This window comes from Amborella trichopoda, chromosome 2 (assembly GCF_054954075.1).
Source record: "Amborella trichopoda isolate Santa Cruz 75 chromosome 2, AtrichopodaSantaCruz75HAP2 v2.0, whole genome shotgun sequence".
Classification (NCBI taxonomy): domain Eukaryota; kingdom Viridiplantae; phylum Streptophyta; class Magnoliopsida; order Amborellales; family Amborellaceae; genus Amborella; species Amborella trichopoda.
This window is the reverse complement of record NC_142337.1, coordinates 51,150,644-51,178,480: the sequence shown is the minus strand read 5'-3', so window position 1 is coordinate 51,178,480 and position 27,837 is coordinate 51,150,644. Positions and strand designations below refer to the sequence as shown.

At 36.3% G+C, this 27,837-nt stretch overlaps 2 protein-coding genes and 1 pseudogene across 6 annotated transcripts in view; 1 reads left to right on the top strand and 2 right to left on the bottom strand.

Moving 5' to 3' along the window:
- The window catches only part of LOC18431571 (uncharacterized), a 10,193-nt gene extending 8,689 nt beyond the window's left edge, over window positions 1-1,504 (top strand). Inside the window, exon 4 of the mRNA XM_006841693.4 lies at window positions 965-1,504. The gene's annotated coding sequence lies outside the window, so the exon portion shown is untranslated. The remainder of the gene's footprint in view (window positions 1-964) is intronic.
- Window positions 1,491-27,837, bottom strand: LOC105419999 (endonuclease 1). 4 transcript variants are annotated; one of them, XM_088858483.1, is made up of 18 exons: window positions 27,617-27,837; window positions 25,911-26,047; window positions 24,949-25,129; window positions 24,672-24,779; window positions 24,499-24,554; window positions 24,214-24,297; window positions 17,821-17,913; window positions 12,269-12,336; window positions 11,191-11,264; window positions 6,617-6,712; window positions 5,954-6,134; window positions 5,432-5,539; window positions 5,214-5,269; window positions 5,018-5,101; window positions 4,779-4,874; window positions 2,203-2,267; window positions 1,938-2,011; window positions 1,491-1,804 (listed from the first exon to the last, which is right to left on the bottom strand). In XM_088858483.1, the coding sequence occupies exons 9-18, from the start codon at window positions 11,215-11,217 to the stop codon at window positions 1,680-1,682; spliced, it is 912 nt and encodes a 303-aa protein (XP_088714609.1). In that variant the 5' UTR covers window positions 11,218-11,264; window positions 12,269-12,336; window positions 17,821-17,913; window positions 24,214-24,297; window positions 24,499-24,554; window positions 24,672-24,779; window positions 24,949-25,129; window positions 25,911-26,047; window positions 27,617-27,837; the 3' UTR covers window positions 1,491-1,679. The 4 variants fall into 4 exon arrangements, with proteins under 4 accessions (XP_088714609.1, XP_020521108.1, XP_088714610.1 ...); XM_020665449.2 differs by lacking the exon at window positions 25,911-26,047; XM_088858484.1 differs by lacking the exon at window positions 17,821-17,913 and having other exon boundaries at window positions 27,617-27,655.
- LOC18431572 (endonuclease 4-like) lies at window positions 6,859-26,041 on the bottom strand (annotated as a pseudogene). Its single transcript, XR_016049518.1, has 9 exons — window positions 25,911-26,041; window positions 24,949-25,129; window positions 24,672-24,779; window positions 24,499-24,554; window positions 24,214-24,297; window positions 17,821-17,913; window positions 12,269-12,336; window positions 11,191-11,264; window positions 6,859-7,250 (listed from the first exon to the last, which is right to left on the bottom strand). The product of XR_016049518.1 is annotated as an endonuclease 4-like (transcript).

Below are 27,837 nucleotides of genomic sequence, written 5' to 3'. Positions count from 1 at the left end.
CCTCAACCAACCAATATCAGTGTAACAATCTTTTCTCCCTCATTTTGAATCAAAATATCAGTTTGTGAGAAGATCCTATCAATTATGCATGATACCTCTTTCCGTGTATTTTTGTAGTTGCCAATAACTGCGACTAAATTACCTAATGCTTTACTGGTCCAAGGCTCTAAGATTGAATTGGGGCAGGCTTATTATTATATTTCAAGAAGTACTTTAGTGAAATGAAACTTAAAAAGTTCTCTCTTAATGTTAAATAAAATAATTAGGCATTTTTAATAATTTGTTAAAAATAATTTAGCCTTTTAATTGATTTTTCCCTACATTTATTTTATGTCACTTTTCTTTAATAGCGATAATGTATCTCTTGACATGGCAACAAACATGTTGGGGGTCCTTGATCTTTTCTATCTAATTTTCAACCATTATTAAGCAGAAATACAGGACTTGTTGCCGAGTAGCCTCAAATTATTTGTACAAGTTGAGGTACATACAAGAAATTTAAAAAAAAATCCTAAAAATAGTAAAAATGGGTGCAAATTATGTAATTTTTTTTATATATAAGTGGGATGTTTTTGATGAATATTGGTTTTGCCATAATCTCTATTTTTATAATTTCTTTGTTTGGACTTTTTTAAAATTTCCTCAACCATAAATCATTTTTTTAAACTATTTTTTCTATACTTTTTTAAGTTCATTTGGACTTTCCAATGTAATTTTGGTTTTATTTTATGCTTACTACATTTATTTTATTTTTCGTATTTTATTATTTTTTAAAATTTTCTTGGGCTTTTTTGCTCTATTAAGTACTCGGGCAAGTCACTTGAACTCACCAGAGTAACTCGCCTCCACCAAAGGAGTGCCTTGGCCAAGGTGATTCCTGTGACATTAATTATTAGTTTGTGAGAAGATCCTACCAATTATACATGATATTACTTCTATGCTGGTTTACCATTTGATTTCTCAGATGAAGTACCTTGGACGCTGCATTGCAGCCCTACATCACAACCACCTTTCATGTTTTATTGCTGCATGAAGCAATCCAATCTCAAGCTCCAGTTGATTCTCGGGCACAGGATTACATTTAAGAGCTTGTGTCCCCTTGGGGTTAAGACCTTAAAAGGATTTTGACATGAAGTTCTTGGATCCACTTTAGAATCATGAGATAATCAATTTTAGGGGGGAAAAGTCAGATTTCAAGCACCTAAGTACTTGGATATAATTTTGATGGTATTGTTCAATCTTAGGATGTTATTATCTTTTCAGGCATATACAGCATGCATATCATTTTCTTTTTTAAGGTTTGTTAGTAGGTTGAGGTTATAAACCTCCCCCCCTACCCCCCCCCCCTTCCACCCAAAAAATTGGGATCCTTAAAACAATCCTAGCTAGGATTTCATCCAAGGGAATGAATGTATATTATGTTCTGGTAAGAGTTCATCTCTCAGCTTGTTGAGCTATTTCCTGCAGGCTCACTAGTAGAATTAAGTAAGTTTTTGTTCACCAATCGGCTTTCGTGACGATCATTGCATACCATTTACTAGAACAGGATTGTCAATCCCATAATTTGTTGACTGTATTGTCAACAGGAAAAGGACAATGATGATTGTCAGCAATAACAATTAGTTATGTGCCATCATACAGAAAAAAATGACATGAATTAGCATTCTCCATGGTGGAATTCAGGTTGCTGCCATATTTCCGGTGTTGTGTTCACCAAATAATCGGTTCAGAGTCATGGCCAACCTGACCCCGCCCTGAGCAATTCGTTTCTCAATGATGGGCAGCCTCGAACTAAAGTAATCATCTGTGTAATTACAAAACAAATCAAAAAAACAATCAGTACGAAAGAAACGAAACAAAAAGGTGATGATCGATGCGAGTCGTACTGGTTTAATCACCACTCTGAATACGGAATTTGGATGTGTTGGATGATTTACCTGCAAGAACTGCACCAGGCGTGACATCTTTATAACCCCATTTGCAGGCGATGCTTATACTCTCTGTAGCGTATCTTTAGGGGAGAGAGAGAGAGAGGAGGGGATAACCATGATTAGCATCAGACATAAAACTACAATCAATTTCTTGCTAACCCTCGGATTCTATTGGAATTTTTATACGATTTGTGAAGTGTGATAAAATGCGTGGTTTCGATTTTAAGCGACTCAATTCGCTTTCAAGGGTTGACATTTGGGGTGCACTTACTTTTTCGGGCAGGAGAAATGATCATGGCACTCCTCCCAGAACGATAGTTCATCCAACCATGCCCCCTGTTTAATTACAAAATGTAAGAATTTCTATGCATTCAAAATGTGAGTATTTTAAATTGGTTACAGAAAAGTATACTCCAATCTTTAGCTAATTTCTCAAATATTTTTTATGGTAGCACAAATGGATTTTTTAGAGCTTCTAGATGATTATCACATTTTTTGTTTACTATTTATACGGAATGTTTTAGTCTCATGCTTCAAAATGTTGAAAGGAGGAAATTTCGTGGGTTTCAAAGTAGCTAATGAGGGTCCATTTGTGTCGCTTCTGCAATATATTCATGAAACACTCATTTTTGTGAGGCTGGCACAGCACAAGTTGGTAAGATTTTTTAGATGTTGTGAAGTTGCATTGGGCATAAAGGTAAATTTTGGAAGACGTCCTTAATTGGTGTGGGATGTGGAGTGTCTTTGGTGAAGGAGTTTGTTGGGTTGTAAGGTAGATGTTTTCCCAATTACCTATATGGGGTTGTCGGTTTTTTATTCTATGCTATCTATTTCGGTTTGGGATAAGGTGATTAAGAGGATTCAGTTTAAATTAGATATTTGGAAATCCAAATATTTCTCTTTAAGAGGAAGAGTTACTCTTTTGAGTTGAAGTTTGGCAAATCTCTCAGTTTATCAAATCTCTCTTACAGATGTCTACTGTAGTTGCAATAAAAATCGAAACTATGATGAGGAACCTCTTATGGGGATCATATGGAGAGGATCTAAAATACCATCTTATCCGGTGAGATAAGGTGTGTACTACGAAAGGTAAAAGTAGTTTGGGAATTAAGAAAATAAGGCTGGTTAATAAGGTTGCATTATGTAAATGGTGGTAGAGTAGTTTGCAGCTTAAAGACCATCTGTATCTGCAAAGTATGGTTTAGATATATATGGTCCGTGGATTGGAATTTGATTTTTTTATGCAAGCCGCCGTTTGTAAGGAATCTTCTCTGGTGTGTTGGAATGGGTAGTCAGGTATCCTTTTGGCATCACAAATGGCTAAGAGAGAGAGAGGCTTTTAAAAATCACCTATCCTGAAATCTTTAATTAGGTTTTGCTTCTAATGCAAAGGCGGCTTATCTTTTTGAAGTTAAAAGAAATAGTGTGGTCTGGTCAGTAAATTTTCAATTTTCCATACAATAGATGAGGACATGTATTTGAGATATAGCGGCTTGATGGCAGAGCTTGAGCAGGTGTACCTCTCTTGTATTACGGAAGATGAGTTAGGGTGGGGGGTGGTATCAGGGCAGTATTTGTGTGAAGTCAATTTATAGACTTCTTTTTATTGATCGATGGTGTTGGTCTTTACCTCAAATTGCAAATATTTGCAAGTGGCCCATTCCCCACAAGGTACAGGTCTTTATTTGGTTGGCAGTTCAACATAAGATCCTAACTATTGATAATTTGATTAAGAGAGAAAAATTTCTACCAAATATTTACTTGATGTGCAAAAGTGATGAAGAATGAATAGCACACTTATTTGTGCATTGTTCATGGCAAAACTATTTGGGGCTTATTAGGGTGATTTTGGCTTTACCTCGATCTGTTTTTTGGTATTGTGTCTGAACTTGCTTTCCCATGCCTTCTTAAGGGCGGAAAAGTGATTTGGAAAGTCTTAAGAGGTGCGATCATGTGGGAGATGTGGTAAGAGCAAAATCGAATAACCTTTGAAGGGATTGCTTTACCCTTTGACAGAGTTGTGGCTCATGTTAGTCACACACTTTGGTACTAGTTTTGGGTGTTTCAGAAACAAATGTCATTGTTAGATGTCGACCTAAGGGTCGTTGGGTTCCTCCTATTCAGGGTTGTTTTAAGCTGAATTTTGATGGAAACTCACTTGGTAACCCTAGTCAAGTGGGTATTGGGGGCATTATGAGAGACTAGAATGGCAATGTCATTTTCCTATGCTGATCACATTGGTATTGTCTCTGCCAACTTTGCAGAATATGCAGCCCTTCTTCAGGGGCTTAGGCTCTTTGTAGAAAAAAATATTGGGGGTCTTTTGTGTTGTCCAAGGTAATTCCTTGAATGTAATAAGGTGGTGTAATAAGAAAGAAAAAAACCCTTAGACAACTGAAATCTCTTTGGATTCAAGTTCTAGATTTGGTGAGATCTTTAAGTTTTTCATTTCATCATTTTTATAGAGAATCCAATGAGGCAGTTGATGCTCTTGCACGAGGTGGTGCGTCGTTACCGTGATTGGTGTCTAGTGATGTAATTTCCTTCTTGTAAGCTCATGTAATTCCTTACATCAACAAAAAGTATGACGCTATTTGCCCAAAAAAAAGGAAAAAACGGTATACTCCATGCAAGGACAATGGAAAACTGTTGTGCATTTGGGTCATCTCTGTCCAATGTAATGATGTGGTGGTTCCGAGAGAGTTGGATCCGTCATCGGAATCCTCTCTCTCTCTGTAATTCCATTGAACAGCGATATCCCCATTCAACTATGGTATCCCATATTATTAGAGTCTATTTTTCGTTTAGAAATAAATTGAAAACATTGTTAAGAAATGTACTACACACATCAGTGATATTTTTCTGAATGCTTTCTTGGAAGAGTTCCATGTCTTTGTCATAAAGCTCCTTAATTGCAGTGAGTATTATCTCCCTGTCCCATACCTGTAGAAGAAAAGGATAGCACCAGGGGTCTCAGGAACAAAAGTTTTGCGAAACTTCAGCTCCATTTCAGTGTAGGTTGACATCGAAGCTAAAACCAGGAATGTTATATAGTTTAAATCAGATGGATCGGATAGATTACATACATGATGCAGATTAGATTTGTGTTTGAACCAACGCAATTCGATAGTGTTTCCACCTTCATCGCTTGTAAACCCAACATGTAAAGGCTGCAAGAATGAATAAATTGGCAACAATTAAAGCAAATTACAAAAAAGAAAACAACTAACCCTATAATCAGAAGCAAGAAAACAACTTATGCAGCTGTGGCTTGAAGAAGACCTGATGGACATCTCCCATGAAATGGGATAAAAACAAAAGGGCTTCCGTCATATTATCTGTAAAACAGGAAAATAGAAGATTTAGTCACCTGTAAAAATTATAACGAAAAGAAAAAGGGAAGAAATGAAGTGCTTGGTAAATGGAACACTGAAATTAGATATTTTCCATATAGACAAAAGAAAGAAATCAGATCTTGAAGACTGAAGCAAAATTCATACGTCGGCGATCAGAGGATCCCTCTTTGTAGTGAGCTAGCTGAGACGTAAAGTTCTGGATGGCACCGGCCACGCACATGTTCTTCTTTCCATGCTGGTCATGGCAATCCCCTACAAAACCAACAGAGAATTCCACGGGCTCAGCAATGTTTGGCTTGAGTAAGATTATGAGACTCTGACCTATAACGGAGCTAGTTACGATAACAGTGATGATGACGATGATGGCACTAGTAATAATAAACATACTAAAATTTGAGATGCTGCAAATTTCCTGTGCCAAAAGAAGAAGAAAAATATATATATATATATATCGAGAGAGAGAGAGAGAGAGAGAATCTGCATATTTTATGGTTGAATGAAGATGATTAAGAAAAAAAAAAAGAAAAAAAGCATGCTATGCTACGATGAGAAGATAAAATCAAGGGGTAAAAACTGAGATTTACCCCAAGAGAAATGAACGAATGAAGTGACTAATGGTTTAAAAAGGAAAGAACAAATAAATGCAGAAGTTAGAAAAGAAATTACTTGAATATTCAAAGCTACAAGACTCATCTGGGGTGTCAATGAAGTGCAGGGAGCTGGTCCATCTGTACTTATACCAGTGCCTAATCTGATCTGGCCATGTGCAGAGAGCTGAGAGGTCTCCATTGACATAATCTGGCAGCAAATTCTGAACTGCATCAGCTGCTTTAGGGTCCAAAAGAGCCTGGAAAATGACGGGCACACGAGCAAGAAATCAACACCACTCGGTCCAGATTCGGACATAGCATCGTATCCACGAGACTTTGCATGCCATATCAGTGAGCCAAAAGACAAGCCACAAAATAAAGTCTCTAAAGCAAATTGAGTATTGAGAAGAATTAATAATTAACAAAACGATACATTTTAAGTAAAGAAAATATATTTCGAATGAATGCCACTAATAAAATATAACAGTATTCTTGTCCCTTAATTAAGATTATGAAACACAAGCCAAGTTAATTAAAATCTATGCGTTGGTACTCTCATAAGCTTAAATGAATCCTTAATCACAATTGTTAGTTTTGAAACTGCAAAACGAGTTAGGACAAAGAGCTGCATACAATGCAACAAAGAGAAAGAGATGCTGCCTATCATGATGTGACACTAAATGCTGCTAACATAAAGTAGCATTAGTAGGGTTGTGTCTGTGAGAGAGAGAGAGAGAACCTGCGCGATCCGGCAAGTCATAACATGACCTTCTTTGCTCCAGGAGTGAGCCCCAGGCGCCACATAAACGAGAAGCGTCATCAATAACAAGAATTCCTGCGAGAAAACTCTAATCCCACCCATTATTGCACCACCAACAATAAAACGCGAAAAGCACCTCCATAGCATCATTTATATACAAGAAGCGAAGAAACAGTTTCCAAGGTTCCATTGTGTCAATTATTTCATTTACAAGATAACTCTCCATTGAAAGCTCAGTTCTTCATTGAGTGCAAGTCATCAAGTCTGTTACAACTGAAGAGTTTCAAACGTTCAAGGCTAGTAATATATATACATATAGTAATAAAAGGACATAAAACTAGGAATATATTTCTTATTCCCTAGTGTTTCTTGTCTTAGAAGACTTGTGTAAATAGCAAGGTCGACTGTTAGGTGTGCATAGTTGTAGCGTGTGGGCAAACCCATTGAAAGTCCTGATCACCTGAACTACGTTTATAGGGAAATTAAGGGTTTTACGAGATTGGTAGTTTGATGGATTGGACAGTGAAGATCCGATTGAGGGTTGCAGCCAAGCGGACCCCACCTTGGGCCAGTCTCTTCTCCACAATCGGTAGGCGAGAGACAAAGTACTCGTCTACAGAGTCACACAGAATAAGAAAAAGATTAGAAAAAGTAATGATGTGCATGTTGTTTCCCATAAATCAAGGACTATATATTACAGGTTTAGTATAGTTCCTTATCGTGCTCTAAAGACTCAGCCAAATGCTTCTAACATGGACCGGAATGAGCCAGCTCACAGCATCTCGAGTCAGCTAAGTGAGTTCCACCGAGTCAACTTTTTTAGTGATTCATAGAAAAAATTAAAAAAAAATACTTTGAGGGTAAATTGAACAACTAGATAGAGAAAGCATACATCTTCTATGCAATAGGGGACGTATAGAAACATTTACTTCTTTCACACCAAATCCCTTGGCACTCTTTTTCTTTGCATCTAGAGCAAGAAAAATTTAAAAATGAACCAATGTTGGTTTAGCATTTGGAGGGTTCAATAAGTAATGAGTAAAATAAATTTGGAAAATGAACGAAAGACGGTTTAGCACTTGAAATACCAAGCCAACTTAAGAAAAGAACTAATCAATTCAGCACTACAGCATTGTGCCAACCATGGGTAAAAAAAAAGGAATATTTTTGTTTTCACCATGTTTGTAAATAAAAGGCACTTTTGTGCTAGATTACCAAAAATTTCAATCGAGATTGTCCCTTCGTTTTACGAATGTGGAAGTCAGAAATATTTGGGTATAAGCGTATAATTACAAACCCCGGTCTTAATTACATTCACAGGCTACAAATGCCAGGTTAGTCAACTAAGCCGGGGGTTAAGTAGCTTTCCTAAGTATTTAAGCATAGGATGGGTCCCACATTGCTCTTTACGGAGAAATCGCCTGAGATTTTAAGATGCTTAGCAATCTTATGGTAATTCAACGATTATAGGATTGGGGCTGATTTCATTTATCTACAGGGTTTAGGGGGCCCAAATGACACAGACTGATGTTCATTTGGGTGAGCTAAAGAAAAGATTTGTGCCCTAAGAACTGAAACCTTAAAGATAGTTAGAGAGAGAGAGAGGTGCAACTTAAGAAATGAAATAGGATAAAGCATGTTTCAGATTCGTGAACGGATAACGATACCGACAATAATATGACGCATAAATTTACCATACGAAACCCAAATCGACAATTTACAACCACATTTCCATCTCTCTTTTTCCTATTGAGAGGTGTAGCAACAAAAGTCCCATGTATGGTACAATAGAATAACAATAATCAGGAAAAGGGGAGATCGACTTATAATTGTTTTATCGAAGAAATAGCCAATGCCTATCTTGATTACCCATCCTAAGATGCTGCACCTTCTTTTTTTTTCTTTTTTTTGAGTAGCTGAAAAAAAAAAGATCTTTCTGGTATTGAAGGCATTCTTGCAACCATTTGTTTATATGTAGAATTTAAATAAAATAAAATTATATAAGGAATCGAAGTGAGGCACACATCAAAAATCCATCAAAAAAAAGTTAATTTTGATGCTATAAACTCTCATATTGACCACTTGACCTAGACACGTATGGATGTGGCAAAAAAGGTTTTAAATAATAAAAAATATACATCTTGTATCACAATATCTAGACAATTTATTTTTAAACATTGTAGTTATTATAAATCTGCTCAATCTGCATCATTTTTAGAGCTTTAAATTTCATAATTAGGGATTGAAATACATTTTCGTTGCTATCACAAAGCTTTCGGCACCAAAGTTGTTATGTATAGTTGTGAGGTGATCTTACTTTGATTGTCTAAGGTTGATGCCTTACACAAACGTCACCCTTACTGCTGCTATTCATCGAGCTGGGACGTTTTGGCCCACTTAAATGGATAGATGAAAGAAACAGCAGCGTCCTTAAAATTTCATGAATCCCTAAAATTTCATCGCCCAAAAGGGTCTTTGCCTCGCTCATCTAAACCAGGTGTAATGAGTGTTGTGACCGGTCAAGGCCTTAACAAGGACATGAAGCACCATAGTTAGGTTAACAGAGAGAGAAGAGGGCGGGGGGAGGCAGAAAAGCATCGCATCGCATGCGTGCACACCACACAAGCACAGTATAAACACCCTTTGCACCTTTCAAATTGTGAAGTTCACACATACACACACAAACTCTCTTTGCACCAATCGATGTTCATTGGATCTTGGGTAGGTCAACTGGTTAAGTGGCTTCCAGCTGAGGTGTAGGCTTTTTACAGTTTTTGTTTCCTTCAAACAATTATAGGGAAATCATCCACATTAAAACTAGAAGAAATTACAAAAATAACCTGTAATAAGGAATATACTAATTCAAAATTAAAAGATACACTTAGATTCTATAAACTCCTTGCACATTTTAGAACTTCAGTTTTATTAGCTTATGAAATACATTTTCGTTGTAGACGTATACTTCAACATTCTAAAAAGATCACATTTGGGCAAATTGTATCATGTTGCATGTAACAGCCTCAAATATTAACTATCAGCCTTCATTGTCGACACTCAATGGCTGATGTTAATGATTCTTGTCCATCAATGATGACAAAGGACAGCTGATGTTACATGTATCAAACTGAACAGTATGGTACATGCATCATGACATACTTTTGCATATATTTAATCAGACCTTATTTAAAAATAAAAGATGAAAATAAGTTAGGGGAAATAATAAGGGAGACAACCATGCAATATAAGCTAAATATCCTTTTCTAATTTCTTGAGATTGAAATTTTTGCATACATTTAATCAGACTTTGTTTAAAAAATAATACTAATAATAGGTCAAGTCAAATATCCTTTTGTAATTTCTTGAGATTGAAAAATGGAAAAATCTGTTATATTTAAGGTGTACAGATTATTTACTTTCACACACCAAAAAACCAGTACAGCCCATAAACTATTTGCAAAATTCTCAACCCAAGAAATCCTTTTTATAACCCTTCCATTAACTAAAGTGCCTTCATTTGAATAGTTTGTACAAAATAACAAACTAATTCTTATCAAATGAACATCACATCCTAGATTATGCTCCAGCAAATACTAGCATGGAGCGCTACATCTCAAGCCCCACAATTACAATCCCAACAAGAAATAGGAAACAAGAAACAACTTGATTTCCAATTTATATCCTTTAATTGATGGAAAAAGAACTAAAACTTGCTGGAAAAACAAAGCATTCTAAACTAATCTTAGGGGTGAGTATAAGTTGGCAGTTAAGGATGGCCATGGGCCGGGCCTCGGTAGGGCAGGCCTTGGCCCTGGCCCTGGCCCTGGCCCTGGCCCTGGCCCAGCCCTTGTCGCCATAGGGCCAGTCCTGGCCCTGTTAGGGCGAGCCGGGCAGGGCCACTAACAAATAAAGGAAAAATAAAAGAAAAACTGAGAAAAAAAGAGGGCCCAAACCAGACTGGCACTGGCAAACTGTGGCCCAGGCCCTACCTTTTTAGGTCCAGGCCGACCGAGCTGGGCCACCGGGACCATTGCCAGCCCTATTGGCAGTTAAATTGAATATTTTAGCCTGATCTTCTGTTCTAATTGATCGTTTAAAGAATGGAAGATGGAAGACAAAGTTCTTGGAGAAGGTTAGAAACCAAAGACTAAGGAGAAAGATTTTCCATTTTTCTTAAAAAATCTCATATGGGGCCAGTCCTACATAAAACGTGTCGGACCCCAATCTCCACTATCAGCTGCCTACTAAGGATGATGGAGATGATGCGTGACTCCACAAAAGTTCTGCAATTGTCCAACACAATGAGTTACAGTTCATCTCCACCACCTAAGAAGGCCATGGACTGGAGAGTAGTGCCCTACACGTTTCATGTAGGATCAGGCCTCATACTTCGTTCCACATGGTTATTTTATTTCTTTTGGTATATAAGCATATCTCGTATGGGCTAACATGCTAATGCAAACTTCAAACCACTTGCCTCCTTCATATAACTGTCATATAAGACTACTAGATTGTATATAGGCTATCAGTCAGTGTAAGAGCAAATGAGTATGTACCTCTAAGTGTAGTCCCAGGAGTGGCATTCCTATAAGCGAACTTGCATGCCAACTTTATGCTTTCAGATGCATACCTGAGAAAACAGGCCGAAACTATCGTTTTCAGTTATGGCTAGTTATTTGTGCAGTGAATCCCCACCTATTAACCTAGTGTCTGGGACACAATCACAGTATTAGACAAACTGAAGATGGAAAAAATTACAAAAGAAATACATAAAATAAAATTTAAGAAAACTACACAGAAAAATAAAAGGCACCGTGGTGTTTTTCTCCACTCCAGAGCTTTAAGTTGCTTCTCCTTAAAAAAAAATGTGTCATGACATACTACAAAGTACCCTACCATAAAGGAATGGATAATGCATTAAGCAGTGTAACAGAAACAAGTTGTACACTTTTTTTTATAATGAAGTTAAGGTCATCCAAGAATCTCAATAAAAATTCAGTCTCAAAAAACACAACAAATTCCAGTTAATAACAAGACAGAAGTGAATGAGGGATATTTGAACAATAAATGAGTTTACAAAAATTTCAGATTTCCTCCCATCAAATTCCATCATTGAAAAGTTATGTGATAATAACATCCAATCATCTCTTACCACTAAAACCAGAAGAGAATTACTTCCAGAAAGCAATTTGATACTTTTTTCTACTCTGAATAATATAAATGTAGATGCAGTTAAACAAAATTTGCACATGAAATAACAGGATACAATTTTTCTGTGTTTGCATGGACGCAAGCACATATGCATGCATATAATGGTATGAAATTTGACAAAATGTGCATTCATCTACATCCATATATCTGGATTTCAGCATGCATTTTAGTTTTTAATACATATGCATATTCTACACAAGTATGTATCTAAATATATGCTTTCATTGGTATGAGATCAAATGGGAGTACACTAATGCACATAATTGCGTTTATACAATGGAGTTCACATGCATGCAGATGTTACGTTTATGTGTACGTGGGTCTGGATGCATTCATTTGCAATGTGACACATGCATGGTGGCATTAACAGTACCTTAAGAAAGCAAGATCAACTCATTGATAGTATAAAACTCTAGAACTTACGGATTTGGGCAAACCATTTGATTAAAATTGCAGTTTCTCCATGAAGCAATATCAGCAGACCAGTCCTCCTAGTCAGAAGAAATGTGAGAAGCCAAACCATGAAATATTTCTAGTAAACCAACATCACCCTAACACTAAATCTTATTCTCTCTCTCTCTCTCTCTCTCTCTCTCTCTCTCTCTCTCTCTCTCTCTCACACACACACACACACACACACACACACACATACACACAAAAGCGCACACATACTCATAAAATAGCCCATGGAATTCAGGGATCCGTGAACATGCATGCCCATGTGGTAACTAGTTCAGAAATTGTACCAATAAGAATATAGATGACAGAGACTTTGACCTCCTCTTCAAACTCATGGAGTGTATGCTTAATTTAGCCACTGCAAAATAATAATAGAACCATAGTTGTTGCAAACGCCTAAGATTCTGAATCATTTTAAGAAACAGAATCATAGAATTGCGATTGTCTAGAACATTCATGTTTTAGGAATCGACTTGCGTAGAAAGGGAATTGTGGAAAATGAGATTCCTACTTTATAAGAATTCATATTTGACCCAAATAGATTCGAAATCCCTACATATAACATGAAATCAAGATTCTTGTCGAAGTGTATGTGTTTGAACTAACATAGGGCCGGGCCGTTTATTGCCCAAGTCATGTCCAAAACCCTTTCCTCTTGGGCATAGGCCCTAACGTTGAGGGTTTATAGAGGGTAATCTCTTGTCGAAGTCTAAGATATACCTAAAGACGTTGTTTGTAGGCCAGGAGAGCTGTGTGGTATCCTATGTGTAAAAATAGGCCTGTGAGTGGGAGTGCCAAATCCTCTACAAAACTTCAGCATGGCATGTCCATAGGATGGCCGCATCTTGAGAAGCAAACTTGTATAGAGGGACACATGTACAGGTGCATAGAGAGCCCCCTTGCACTATAGTGATATGTGCATTTGGACTTGCTCTTAAAGGAGGAACCTACGAGGACTATGGTTCCATTGTTTATTGGGCAGCTTTGATGGGCTAATTATGAGCCCCTGCACTTAACCACTTGACTGTGGGTCATGAGCCTTGTTCTGTTGGTTTGAAAAGACAGTAGAAGATCATGGATCCTAGCACGAGTGGAGTGCCTTGACATTCACTATTTTTTTTACTCCTTAGGTATCAATCTACTTCTATTAAGTATTTCTGGATGTTTTAATTTTTTTTTAAGGACCTCAAAAATATTGATTTCAATTATTATGTTTCTATAATTTTTGGGAATTTTTCATAATTTTTAAAACTGTTTTCAAATGCATAAAAAACCCTTAAAGGGTATTTCTGAAATTTTCCAAATCAAAGGACATTTTAGAAATATTGTGTTAAGTAGGTGGGACACACATGGGGGGGCTAAGGACCCAGCCCCCACACATTTGGAGCCCACGTGGGCCACACACCCCATAGGCCCCAACCCTCATTATTTGGGGCTTTTTTTTTAAATTGTGTTTTATTTAAAATAAATTATATTTTGAGTTATCCTAAAATATTTTCATAGTGAAATTTTTTATTGGATATTATTATTATTTGATCAAGCTTATGACCAAGTTTAAATTACGCGAATTCCTAATTATCTCTTTGTGAGAGAAAAGGAATTATAGATCCCAAATTATTCTAGATAGTTCTAGAAGATATGTTTTAATTGGTCATATGCCTAGATAAAGATAGAAGTGGATAATGTGTCAAATCTCAGGGGATAAGGTTCCTAAATATTCACTCTAGATCATGATAGCTGATCTTAGAGATGAATGCATGTGATTAATTATCTTTCTCGCTCCACAGATTACCTATTCAATCCATATCTGATGACATCACTCTAGGGCACTAGAGGCATATAAAAGAAAAACCCCTCACCCCCCGAGCACCTTCTCCACATCTGAGATCCCTCTCTCTCCTCCATGCCTCACCTCTCTCTCTCTCTCTAAGCTTCTTTTTATCTTCCTCTCCTTCTAAGGTGGCACACCAACCCCAAGTGTTGGGGTGGCATGCATCTACCAAGAAGAGATAGAAGAAAGGGGCACACCCAGCCCTAGGATAAGGCTTCAGGAGGTGCCATATTTTGATATTCCTCGAGGTTGAAAAAGGGCTTTTGTGAAACCCTAATTGTGACCCCTTTGCTCTCTACACAATAAACTTTAGACAATGGTGGTTTAGAGGAGCTTCCCAATTTTAGATTGGTGGTTTCAGGAGTCTCCATAATTAAGTGCGGCATTAGTCAAGTGATTGAATGTGGTTGTGCTAAGCCTTAAGGGAGTAACCCTATGCAAAAACTCAGTAAGTCTTCCCTGAGTTATTTAATTTTATTTTATGTCGTTTTTATATTATTTTATTCCTAAGGTTGTTAGTTTGTATTCAGTTTCAATAAAATTTATTTTGGCAGTAAGGTTTAAAGATCCTAGATTGTAGTAGCTCTATTTTTGGAATGTGGCATCTGTAAGTAAAATTTCCATCAATTAATAAAATAAAAGAAAGAAACTTCTTTAATTTATAGTCTGGAATTCTACAGTCATTCCTTTAATTTTTTCCTCTTTGGAATCGAGTTTCTAACCTATTTGGAACCATACCGTATGGAATCAAGATTCTTTCATATATATGGAATCGAGATTTCTATATCTTTGGAATCGAGTTTCTAATTTGATGGTTCTTATAGGTTCTGAATTATTTATTTTGTAGTTCATGGCCCTATGTTTGTGTTTCTAGTTTGACTGAGGATTGTCATTATATATGGAGTCTAGTTCAACAATTGCGGAATCGAGAATCAATAAATATTAAAAACAATATAATAATGTTGGAATCAAGATTATTAAAGTAAGGAATCGAGATTCCTGACTTCACGAAAATGGATTCCGTGAAGATTCCTTGCCAAAATCGCATAATCAAGAATTCCAAATCAGAATCGTGACAGTGGGTGAGAGATTCCAGTAACTGTGAATGGAACCATATATTCTATTCAACAGCAAGTTGATGCATGACGAAACTATTCTTATTTTAATTTTTATATAACATCAAACGATTTATATTTTAATTTTAGTTCTAAGATTTAATTTTAGGGTTTAAGTTGTTTTAGGGATTCTAGAATTTTTTTAATATATTGTTAGGAATTTAGGAGCAGCTTAGAAAAGTAGTTAGAGTGCTTATAGAATATTTTGTTTTAAAGAGTAAAAATATCATTATGAATTTTGTTTGAATTAGGATCTCTATTTCAATTATAATTAGGATTTATTGGGCTCTAGTAAGGTCTTTTATTATAAATAAGGGTCTACGTAGAGAATTTGAGATAAAGAGTTGAGTTTGGATATCTTATTTTGGTTTAATAAAGTGCAGAGCCATTGAAGCCTAGCTTGTAAGTTTCATCTTTGATTCTCCAATCAATAGATTTTTTAATGGACTTGGTTTCTATGCGGTCAAGCCCGCATATGTAGAAATGTGGGCCTCTTAATAAATATATTTTTTAGATGGATTTTTGGACTTAATTTTTAAGGACATGTAATCTCTAACATGGAGATCATGAATATGGATAAATAAATAAATTTTAAAAACTAGAAATAATAATTCTAGTAAGAAAACATTTGGACCGTTAGTTTCCATTAGTTTTAGATGGAATACCTACTTACACTTTTTGGACCGCATATGTAATCATGCGGTCCAGCCCGCATGAAACAATTTTCCTTTTTTAATTATCTAATGCCAAGGACTCATGGTTAGCAAGGGCGGGAATCTTTGATTAAGCCTAGGATTTGCTGAATTTAGGCAAGGGTTTGCTGACTCCAAACAATAATATGGTGATTTCAGCCCAGAGTTTACTAATTTCAGCCTAGAACTTGCTAATTTCAGCAAGAATTTGCTGATTTTCTGCCTAGGGTTTGTGATTTCGGTGAATTTATAGCAACAAGAAGGATCATGGAAGGGGAGCTCTTGTAGACCTACCCAGTGATGTCAGATATCAAGAGCTTGAAGATTTCATGAGGAAAGTCTAGTAGCTTACACAACAACATGCAAGCAAGATGGTGATCTTTCCATCCAAGAAGATGTCAATACAATCATATTTACCGCCATGCTCGACGTGAGGAGCTGAGTGAAGAGGAGAGCGATAGAAGAGCCAGGCTTGGGGAACATTACTATAGGGTTTTCGATTTGAAGCGAACATTCATGATTTTGACGAGCATATTTTGACTCATAACCATGGAAACGGTAATTCTGCTGCTTATAAGTACAATTTGGTTTGTGATATTGAGGAGGCATATCATGGAAAATCTTTATTTTCATCAAGTTGTTTCCAAAATCAGCAGGTTGTAGATTGAGGGTATCCACAACAACAAGATCTCTTAGGAGATCTGGTCTATGAAAAGGTTCCAAATGAAGCTAAAGATATTTCATAAGGCATCTTGCTCGTGAAGAATATGAAGAGAATTGCAGAGGGGGACTGATCAAAATCAAGGCCATTGACTATCTCAAGGATACCGAAGAGGTGGAGCAATCAAGAGATTTATAGCATTGGAATCAAACTATCACAACGAAAGTATGGTCAACTCAAAAACCACAAATTATAGCCCTAGGTTCAGAGAGTAATGAAATAGATGTTGAGAAAGAGTCTAAAGGATGGAAAACTCAGTTTGAAGTTTCGACACAATTTTTAATGCGAGGTCAAGGATAGTCAAATTTGATAAATTTGTGTCACCTTAATATACATATTAGAATCCATTTCTTGAGGATTTCTTACCACCACAAATAACATTTGAGCCAACAAAAAAGAAGAAGGTTGAAGATTTTGATGCTGAACTCATCTTAGCCAACTTCAAAACTCAAGGACGAGTTTTCTCCAACCAAGGGAGTCTGATGCACGACAAAGTTATTATTATTTTAATTTTTCGTTAATTTCAAATGATGTATATTTTTATTTTAATCTTAGGATTTTTGGGGGTTTTAAGTTTTTTAGGGATTCTAAGGTTCTCTTTATATTTGTAGATTCTCTTTATATTTGTAGAAATTAGGAAGTTGTTTAAGTAGTTAGAATGCTTAAGAAATGTTTTGTTTTATCATGGAATAAAAATGCCATTACGAATTTCAGTTTAACTAGGGCTTCTATTTCAATTAAAATTAGGATTTCTTGGGCTCTAAGTAACATCTTCTATTATAACTAGGGGTCTGTGTAGAGAATTCAGGACGAAGTTGAGCTTCGATATCTTATTTCTTATTTAACCAGTGCAGAGCTGCATCACAAGTTCAAGCAAAATATGCTATAATATGAAGCATGTTTCATAAATTCCATACATCCCATGAACATGCTCAAATCAACTAGATTGAAGTTCTCTCAGTGATTAAAAAGTATATTTCCATGTAAGGTGAACAGTTTCAAATTAACAATCTCAATCTACACTACCTACTAAAACAAAAAGAGAACAGCAAAAAGCAAAAGACTGAAGACAATGTCAAACTAAATGAATGTGCTAACTGCGTATTTCTGATTTTCCACAGTTTTAAATCCGACAAGTAAAAGGATAGAAGACATACTGTAATATTCCTTTCCATGCTTTGAATCATAAGTAAAAGGTCTGAATCATAATAGTCCTTGATAGCAGTTTCAATGATCATGTTATCCCATATCTGAACATAGGGGGGGGGGAAGAATTAAAACATATCTCGCTTGCATAAGATTAAATGGGAATTGCAAAAGCAAAAGATCCAGCCACTAAAAGAGTCTCTAACTGCGAAGTCACAGCACATACAAAATGAATTGAACAGTGTGCAATAATTAAGTCTTTTTGCGAGCAGATTATTCATGTATTCGTAGTTCAGCTTTAAACAGACAAAATCTGGCCCATGCATTAAGATGGCCATTGTTAGAGTCAATAATTTTCAATAATTTTAACATATTTATGGGTTTTTCTATTACTAAATTTTTATATAAGATTGCCAGTTTTACTTCTTTTCTTTTTTTTTTTAATGACGGATTAACAAACTTAAAAGGTTAGGATACCATATCTTAGATTGTCTCAAACATCAAAATATAGACTCTAGTTATCACTTTTTTCCATAATTAAATAATGTTATGTTATGTCTGGGCATCAGTCTTTCCCTCCCAATCTGATTATCTACAATTTGCTGACGAATTTATATATGCTAAAGTTCACTAATCCATCACGAATTTGAGGCAAATTAAAATGAACTGATGCAGCTCAGAATAATGCTCTCAAGTATCTAGATAAGAGAGACGAGTGTAAAGTTTACAAGAGCAACCACAAAAGGGCAAACTAGTTCTTGAATCTGCCTTTTTATGCCATTTATTTATTTCTTGAGCCGTTCTATTCACTTTAGGGCATAAGTAGTGATTTCTATAGTCTTTTATGTCTTTTTATTCACTTAAAGTCTTTTATAATAAATGGCCATGATTAGAGTAGTAGGGTGACCACGATGAAGTCTTGTTTAGGGTTTCTTTTATAAGAGCTCAAGTATAATGAAGCATCTTGTTATAGACTTTATTCAAAACCTTTAAACAACAAATACTCCTTCTTTTATCTCCAGTTTTTTAATCTTTCTCTGATTTTGGATCTTCCCTATCTTCTTCTTTGCTAAACCCTAGATCTAAGCTACTAGGTCTACGTCAGGTTGGTATCAGATCCCGATGATTTGTACGGTACTGTAGTATGCATGATATAGTAGCACAGTACGGATAATATTGTAGCACTACACCAACAGTATTGTAACACTGTACGAACAATACTTTAGCATTGATTTGTGTTCCCTAGATCAACAACCATGCCTCTGCGAAGAGGAAGATGATGAAAACCAACAACAGTAGAAGCCTTTGATGCTAGTTCACAATAAGATATTGCAAATCTGAGGAGATTGGTCGAAGCTCTGCGTTTGGTGCAGATGGAAGCCCTTTCTCAAGAGGATGAGATCGAGGTAGATGAGGAATCCATAAATCCCTTCCATGATCAAGCTCCAAGGAGAGACGTAGTTTATCATATGGATAAGGATAGTAGGAGGTGGGAAACCGGTCTCAAGGTTGACATCCCAGGGTGTTATGGAAGTCCATCTCATGACAAGCATGAAGAAACTTTATTCTCATCAAATAGTTCTTAAGACCAGCATGTCGTGGACTGGGACTCACCACCAGTCTTTGACAAGTACTGGGATGAAGATTTGGGTGCTGCAAAAGAAGTGAGTGATCATAGCTTTAATGGTGATCCAATCCATAAGAGGATCAAGAAGAAGATCCCGAGGATTTTGTGGATGCTACTATTTTTAATGAAGAACAGGGCGGATATCAAAGAGTTATTCCCAAAATATGGGAGGTAACTGGTTTATTAATCCCCAAAAAAAGTAGCGTGGAGAATGGTGTTGACAGAGGTAATGATGATGATGTGTTTCTTCAAGTCTTACCTGAATTTAGGGTATCAAGTAAGATTCACACCAAAGAGTTCAAGGTATTTTCTCCTGAGCTTTCAACTGGTGAGTTTAATATCGAAGATTCTCTCCAAAAGGTTGCTAAAGTGATTCTCTATGAGAGAACTCAGGCTGAGCTGTTGCTCTGCTTTGATGGAAGAACCAAATCTATTCCTTATCATCTTCCCCCAAAACCTAAACCCAAGGATCCTAATATTTGCATCTTGACCTTACAAAATTCAGCAAGAGCAACCTCAGAGTTCAAATGTTTTCTTGCATTCCAAGAGCAGAGTTTTCCTCAGGTATGTTTATGGTCAATAGTGTTGCATACATGCTTTGCGGCAGTGTTAGTTTCCAATTGCACAATACATGATCAATAAGATGTATATGAGAGGCACCATAACCTGGGAAACATTGATCTGTAGTTATTTTGAATTGTATAATGTTAAGGTTGATTTACAATGTTCCATGAGATGAAAATTTATGGGTTTTCATCATCTCAAAATACCCTTGCTGGTACTGTTACACCAAAATGGTGTAGTGGACGATTAGAGAGTATGGAAGCATTTAAGAATGCTTATGCTAAAGCTGTGAAACGTGGTTTTGGCTGTAATCTTTGCACTGACATGGCACTCTCATCAATTCATTGCAAGATTGGCAATCTCCTTTTGGCGGATTCAATGCTCAATCTTACAAGTCATAGAGGTGAGATTTCCTCGAAAGTTATTTTGAATGGATATCTCCAAAGACCTTAGAAGTGATTCAAGACTCTTCTTTCCGATGCTTATTCATAGTTCTAAACCATTGTTCTGAATATCATAAGTTGAGCCAACGCAAGGTTGGATCGTGTGAATTAGTGCAGCAGAAAAATGAAAATGCCTACAAACTGAACCTTTCCAGCTATATTCGCATTTTTTATGTTTTTAATGTCAAGCATCTCATTCCATAACATGGTGATACCTTGACAACTAGCCGACGAATCCGAGGGCCTATTCTATTGAGGAAGGGGGGACTGACTGCTCTCGAGTATATAGATAAGAGAGATGAGCTTAAAGTTTACAAGAGGAACCGCATAATGGAAAACTAGTCATTGAATCTATCCTTTTATGTCTTTTATTTATTTCTTGAGTCATTTTATTCACTCAAGGGCATAAGTAGCAATTGCTAGAGTCTTTTAGGTCTTTTTATTCATTTGAATTCTTTTATAATAAATGGCCATGATCAAATTAATTGGATGCCAGGATGAAGTCATATTTAGGGTTTTCTTATACAAGAGATGTCATCATCATCAGAGCCTTTTTCCAACTATTTGAGGTCCACTACACGAATCCCAGTACGTTATTTTGCTCTATTAATACATTCAGTGAAGCCATAAGTCCCATATCTTTTCTCATTATTTTCAACCATGTCCTTTTGGTCCTAGCCCTTGCCCTTTTTTAGCCTTCCACTTTAACTAACTCACATCTCCTAACAGCTGCTATACTGGATCTACACTGCATATGGCCAACCCTCCTATAAGTCAATTTTCTCACATGCTATCGCCTATTAAAAATACACCTAAGTTCTCTCGAATGTATTCATTTCTAATTCTATTCCTTCTTGTCTTGCTACTCATTTATCTCAACATCCTCATCTCAACTACACTCATCCTATGATTATGTTGTTTCTTGACCACCTAATATTCCACCCCATAAGACAAAGAACTTCCCCTTAAGCACTATTGATAAGGGATCACATAAAACTCCAATTGCACATCTCCACTTCGTCCACTCAGCTCTAAATGTACATGCGACATCTTTCTCACTCTCTCCATTTTTCTTGATTATCAATATCAAAAGTGCGCTCTTTTGGTATTTCTTGACCGTCAATCTTAACTACTTACTCGTCTCTATTCCTATTATTACTAAATTTGCATTCCATATACTATATCTTAGTCCGACTAATTTTAGAACCTTTAGATTCTAGAGCATCCCTCCAAAGTTCAAACTATGTGTTGATACTCAGGACTCATCGATCAAAACTATGTCGTCCGGGAATAACATACACCACAATACCTCATCTTGTAAGTGCCTAGTTACGTCATCTATAATTAAGATAAAGACTTATGGGCTCAACGTTGATCCCTAATGTAACATAGATTCCTGATTCATGGAAAATTTTGGCAAAATTTTACAATGGTTGCCTACGTAACACAACCCACCTCCTTTACCCAGGCTTTAGACGGGCTAAGGAAAAGTTTAAGGTCCTCACTCTTCTTAGCCGAGAGATGTACTAAGGCATAATAAACCATAATGAAGCAGCTTGTTATGGACTTTATTCTACATAAAACTTTGAAGCATCTTGTTATGGATTTTATTCACCCTTCTTATATAAGAGATGTACTAAAGCATAATGAAGCATCTTGTTATGGACTCTATTAAAAACCCTAGAACAATAAGTGATCCTTTTTTTCTCTCTAGTTTTTAATCTTTCTCTAATTTTGGATCTTCTCTATCTTCTTCTTTGCTAAACCCTAGCTCCAAGCTGCTATGTCTGCGCCAAGTATAAATGATACTGACAAGTCTAATGACAATGACAGTAAGTTTTTCATGTAGTTCTAATGATCGAACCGTTGGCAAAGGCTCCCCCTGAATGATTGAAGAGCTCCTACTTCGTGAATGACTGAATGGTGGACGCTAGAGAGAGAGAGAGAGAGAGAGAGAGAGAGAGAAAGAGAGAGAGAGGTAGAGGGAAGTAAGTAAAATAAAAAAATGTGTTTCTCAAAAGAGAGAAAGAGAGAGAAAGAGAGAGAGAGAGAGAGAGAGAGAGAGAGAGAGAGGGAGGGAGGGAAGTAAGTAAGGGAAATTATCATAGTGTACCCTCCCCAAAATTCCATATTTCAGATAAACCCTCCCAATTTTTTTTCTTTTCAGGTGGCATTGTATTTTCTCTTAAAATTTCATGGACCCCTTTCAATACAAGCATATGCCTTTACTTATTTTTCTCTACCAAAATTTGTCAATGTAAATATGCTAATCCCATCCATGTCCTAACTCGTGAACCTCGGATTCTCTCGCAGGTGCACTCTCTTTAGAACCCTCCCTTTCCATCTTTCTCCCTCTCATTCTCTCACCCTCTCCCTACAAATCGCCCAAGCATCAGAGCTTCAAACTCATCAAAACAAAGAAAATAAACGGTTACAAGAGAAAGTCCTTTCGTTTCCACCCACCCTGGAGAGGGAGACCCATTCCAAAGATCCATTCCCTCTAGCTTATGGTGGTGATTTTGCAGAAATCCATTCCAAAAAAACGAGTTTCATGGAGACCCAAAAAGAGATGAATTGCATTGCTGATGCCCAAATGGAGGAAAATGGTTTTCTGAGGATCCAACAGAAAAGGTTTTGAAGATACCCAAATGGAGGAAAGCAGTTTTATGGAGATCCAACAAGAGAAAGAAGTTTCGTGATACTCAAAGGAAAAAGTGGTTTTCTTGATACCTAAACAGAGGAATGCAGTTCTGTGAAGACCAACCAAATCATCGCATCTCTCTCCTCTCATCTCCAAACTATTATGCAGAATTTCCACCCAATTCAGTTAATATAATCCATCAAAAACCATTAGTGCGTGTTCTAGCAAATCATATAAAGAATAACAGAATAAGACATGGCATCCTCTGCAACTAAACTTAATGAAGCTTCACCAAAGCTCACTTCCTTTGAACAAAATTCAAGAGATTTTTCATTCAAGCCAAAACCAGTAAAACCCATCAAACATCATCTCCAAGAAAACCACCCTACTAGATCTCTCTGAATACCAGAGCCCAAAAACAGCCATTGCATTGTTTCTGCAACAACCTATCACATAACAATGGCAATGAAATCTCAAAGGATTTTTCCACCTAAATTTTGTAACAATTTCTTCCCTTCCCCTCTCAAGAGCTCCCCTTGTTTTCATGTTTTCTTTCTAGAACTCACTTAAAATTTTAGGAAAGTTGTTTTTCGTTAAAATTTGAGTGAGAGAGAGAGAGAGAGAGAGAGAGAGAGAGAAATTAAGTTTCAGATTAGGGCTTAGGACGCACATGGAGTTAGCATATTCACAGGGGCTAATTTCAGGAAAAGAAACTGACTACAAGCATATGGTTGTGGGAAGGGGGTCCACAAAATTTTAAGAAAAAAAACAGTGCCGCCTGAAATGAAGAATTAAAAGGTTTTCTTTGAAATATCTAAGTTTTGGGGCATTCAATATGATAATTTCCCCGCAACCCTCCCCCTCGCCCCAGGGAAAAAAGAAGGACGACAAGGGTTGTGGAAAGGTCAGAAGAACTGCATCTTATGGTTCTGCGCACCATTCATTATATTATACAGCATTGCACATTAATGTTAATGCGCCTGGAATTCATGTACAAATAAGAAGTCCAGCCCAGAGGAAATATGCCATCTGTACATGAGAAACGAGAACAAATGGAAAAACTTCATGCATCTTGTACTTCTCTACAACCTTGGTATTGAGCTGAAAAAAGGAAAATTTCAGTACTTACATGGTGCAAATTAGACTTTCTCTTGAACCATCGCACAATTATTGTGTTCCCACCTTCATCTCCAGTGAAACCAACATGCAGAGGCTATTAGATTTAAAAGAGTATCAGAAGAGAACCGAATCTTCTAAATTAACGTTATACAGAGAGTGATTATCTCTGCTATCATCTTCAGTTTAATGCCATTAAAATGGTTTGTGAGCCACAACAAAAATTTAGTAAGGCAAAAGAATTTTGGAGAAGAATCAAGATAAACCACAATGATGAAGTAAATGAAGACATCCGCACCTGGTGAATGTCTCCCATGAAGTGTGATAAAAACAAGAGAGCCTCCGTCAAATTGTCTGTTTTAAACAAAGCAGTTATGTCTTTATTTATTCATAACAAGAAAAATTCACTGGATCATACAAACTATGGCAATGAGGTTAAGAATCAGAATAGCAGTAGGTAATAGCCTCTACATTTTCCTTCAGAAGCAGGGTCGGCAAAAGTAGTAAGTTGTGCTGTATAGTTGTATATTGCACCAGCAACACACCTGCCTTCATTTCCAGTAAAATCATGGCAATCTCCTATAAAAATTAAAATGGTATAATCATTCATCTAGAGATAAGCATACAGAAGGGCAAATATCATAATTTCTTTCTTTATTTTTTTTGTGTGTTCCAACTTTTGATTGGAAATATGAAGACTCAATCACAGGATGGAAATGAGATTATCAGATTATCAAGGAAAACGCACTGGAATATTCATAGTTGCACTTAAAATCAGGTGTATCGATGTAGTGCAAAGGACTGCTCCAACGCCACTGATGGAAGTGTCGAATTTCGTCAGGCCATGAACATAGAGAAGCAAGATCACCATTTGCATATTCAGGAAGGAGTTTCTTCACAGCTAAGGCAGCATCTTCAGCCAGAAGCCCCTGAAATTCCCCAGCAAGCAGCAGTATTAAGTTCATTGGTTTTTACTAAATCAAATTCCTAATGTGCACATAAGCATGCAGATGTCAGAGCATTATTAAATACCACACCTATCAATTATGAGCAAGTTTCTCTCCAAAACACTAATAGAAACTCATTTTCCTTTTAGGGATCACTATCTTCCAAAACGAAACAAAATTGGCCACAAGGAAAACCTAGCGTGATAGGATAATCCTTCCATTATTTTTCATAGAATCAATTATGCAATCTTTGCAGATGTCTGAGCACCTTAGAAGGTGTATTACACATCCCAAGATTAGTAGGTAAGAGAGTCTACATTTGGCATGATCTGTGATGATATTTTGATTCAAACAAGCCATATGCAACTTGGAATTAGAAACAAGCAAGACATATTTATTCTAAGGAAAAAAACACTCCTTATAATGGGCACGCAACCAATACTCCTCCTTCCTTTACAGAAATTTTTAAAGTTCACAATTGTGAACTTTCTCAATGCAATGTTATCTAAGCACAAGTGCTTGCATTGCTGCATGCAGGTCATCAACATTTTGATAGAGAAGAATTTCAATCAGATTTTTTTTCTCTTAGAATATCAAACTTACTAAATTACATAAGTCCACACCAATAAAGAAATGGAAAATTGAGCTTGCAGCAATTTTTAACATTTGGAAAGAAAAACAAACAGATACTCATAATGCAAGAACACCATACTCATGCAATCAATAACAATAATAAAGTATGATTTCACATCAATGAGCATACCTCTGCTATTTTACAAGTAGCATAATGCCCATCCTTTCCCCAAGCCAGAACTCTGGGGAAAGATGCAAGGAGGCCTAACAACCAACAATGCAAAACCTGTCTAGGATATTCCATACAGGCTACCACTAATGAGTCCCCTGCAATAACGAATAAGGATAAAAAATGGAACATTGAGTTATCTAGAACGAAGATTCTTTTTCTTTTCATTTTGCCAAAAGCAAGGAAACAAAACTCAAACCTTGAATCAAACTCATATAAAATATGTGCAGGTCATATAACCATCAAAAACGGAAAAAATTGTACCAAGTGATATCACATTACAATTGATAAAGAAAATTTATTTAGAAGTCTAATACCAACACATATGCATTTATGTGATTATATATACTTATCAAAAATATTATAATAATATATACATATCAAGTACATTACAAAGTAGAGAAAGCATTGATTTTGATTCATATGCTCATGGCAATGATAAGTCATAAGAGTCATCACCCTCCCATCAAAGGGTTGGACGTTGACAGAGAGAGAGCAGGTCCAACCAAACATATCACTCAATTGTGTGCCCCACTCTCCCTCCATAACCATCCAACCCATTGATTAGCTGTGATGATCCTCATGACCATAGAGTTCCCATGATCATGGGGGTGATGGTACACTTTCTTATAAGTTGGCCTTTTTGGCAGGGCTGAATTCTTTCATGCCAGAGACCAAGGGACTGATAAGTCCGAAAATAGAGGAAAAAAGCCAAACATCAGTCATTCTTGGAAACTATCAAAATATGTTCAAAATTTTGCGAATTTTCAGTTCAATTCTTCTTCACAAGTTTCACTCAATTCCATCCATCTAACACATTAGAATGGTTGAGGTGCACAGAAAAACACATTAAAATGGCTGACAAATGGGTATGGACCACAGTTACCAATAAAAATAATAATTGGGTGTGAGCCATTTACAAATTATATTGCCCACGACAATTTTATTTCTAAAATACAATGAATTTGATCCATTTACCAACCTCCAATCAAAAAGAAATTCATTAAATTTACCACTCTGCCCCTAAGTCGATTCTATATATTTTCTGTTCTCCAATGATTGTTGATTCTATATATTTTCTGTTCTCCAATGATTCTATATATTTTCTGTCTCCAATGATGATAAAAACTAACTGAGATATGAAATTTGGATGAAATTCTTCCAAATTTGACATGGATACAAAATTTCAAAACCAAGTTCTGCCAAAAAAATTATCAACAAGATGCAGGTTTTTTCATCTATATCCATCACGGGCTTTGCACAAATACTTACTGGTAAAGGACCCATCTTACTCTACTTTCTCATGACACAAAAAAAAAAAATTAAATAAATAAAAGAAGAAGAAAAAGCATTTGACTTTTATACTTTCCACTATACAAGATTTCTGAAAACCTTACAAAAGCATACACACAGCAGATCATTCATTTTCCCTAATCAGTGCAGTGTGTGTGCGTGTGTTTTGACGACTCTGATGCCCTAATTCACAAAGAAAAGAAAGAAAAAAAAAATCTAAACCGTGGTTTTTCATTAATTTTCAAGGCAAATTAATGCACAATATCTCTATTTACAAAAACAAAAACAAAAAAAAATATTCCATCACAGTAATTTATCGAAAGCAAGAATAAACTCCTAAACGCAATATAAGATAAAACAAGCTCAAATGATACCTCGATTTCTTTGGATTTAAATCCTATACCCCAGTAGACGAGCTCGTTGATGGATACCATGCCATTCTTTTATCAAAATAACTTCCAAAAAAAAGTGGCTAACATTTAAAGCACTAAATCACATAGAAGTAGATAATCTAGCGATTAGAAATGCCGTGAATCGAAACTTAAAATAATATAATAATAACGAAACTTTTGAGGATTTCTTGGACGCTCAAACG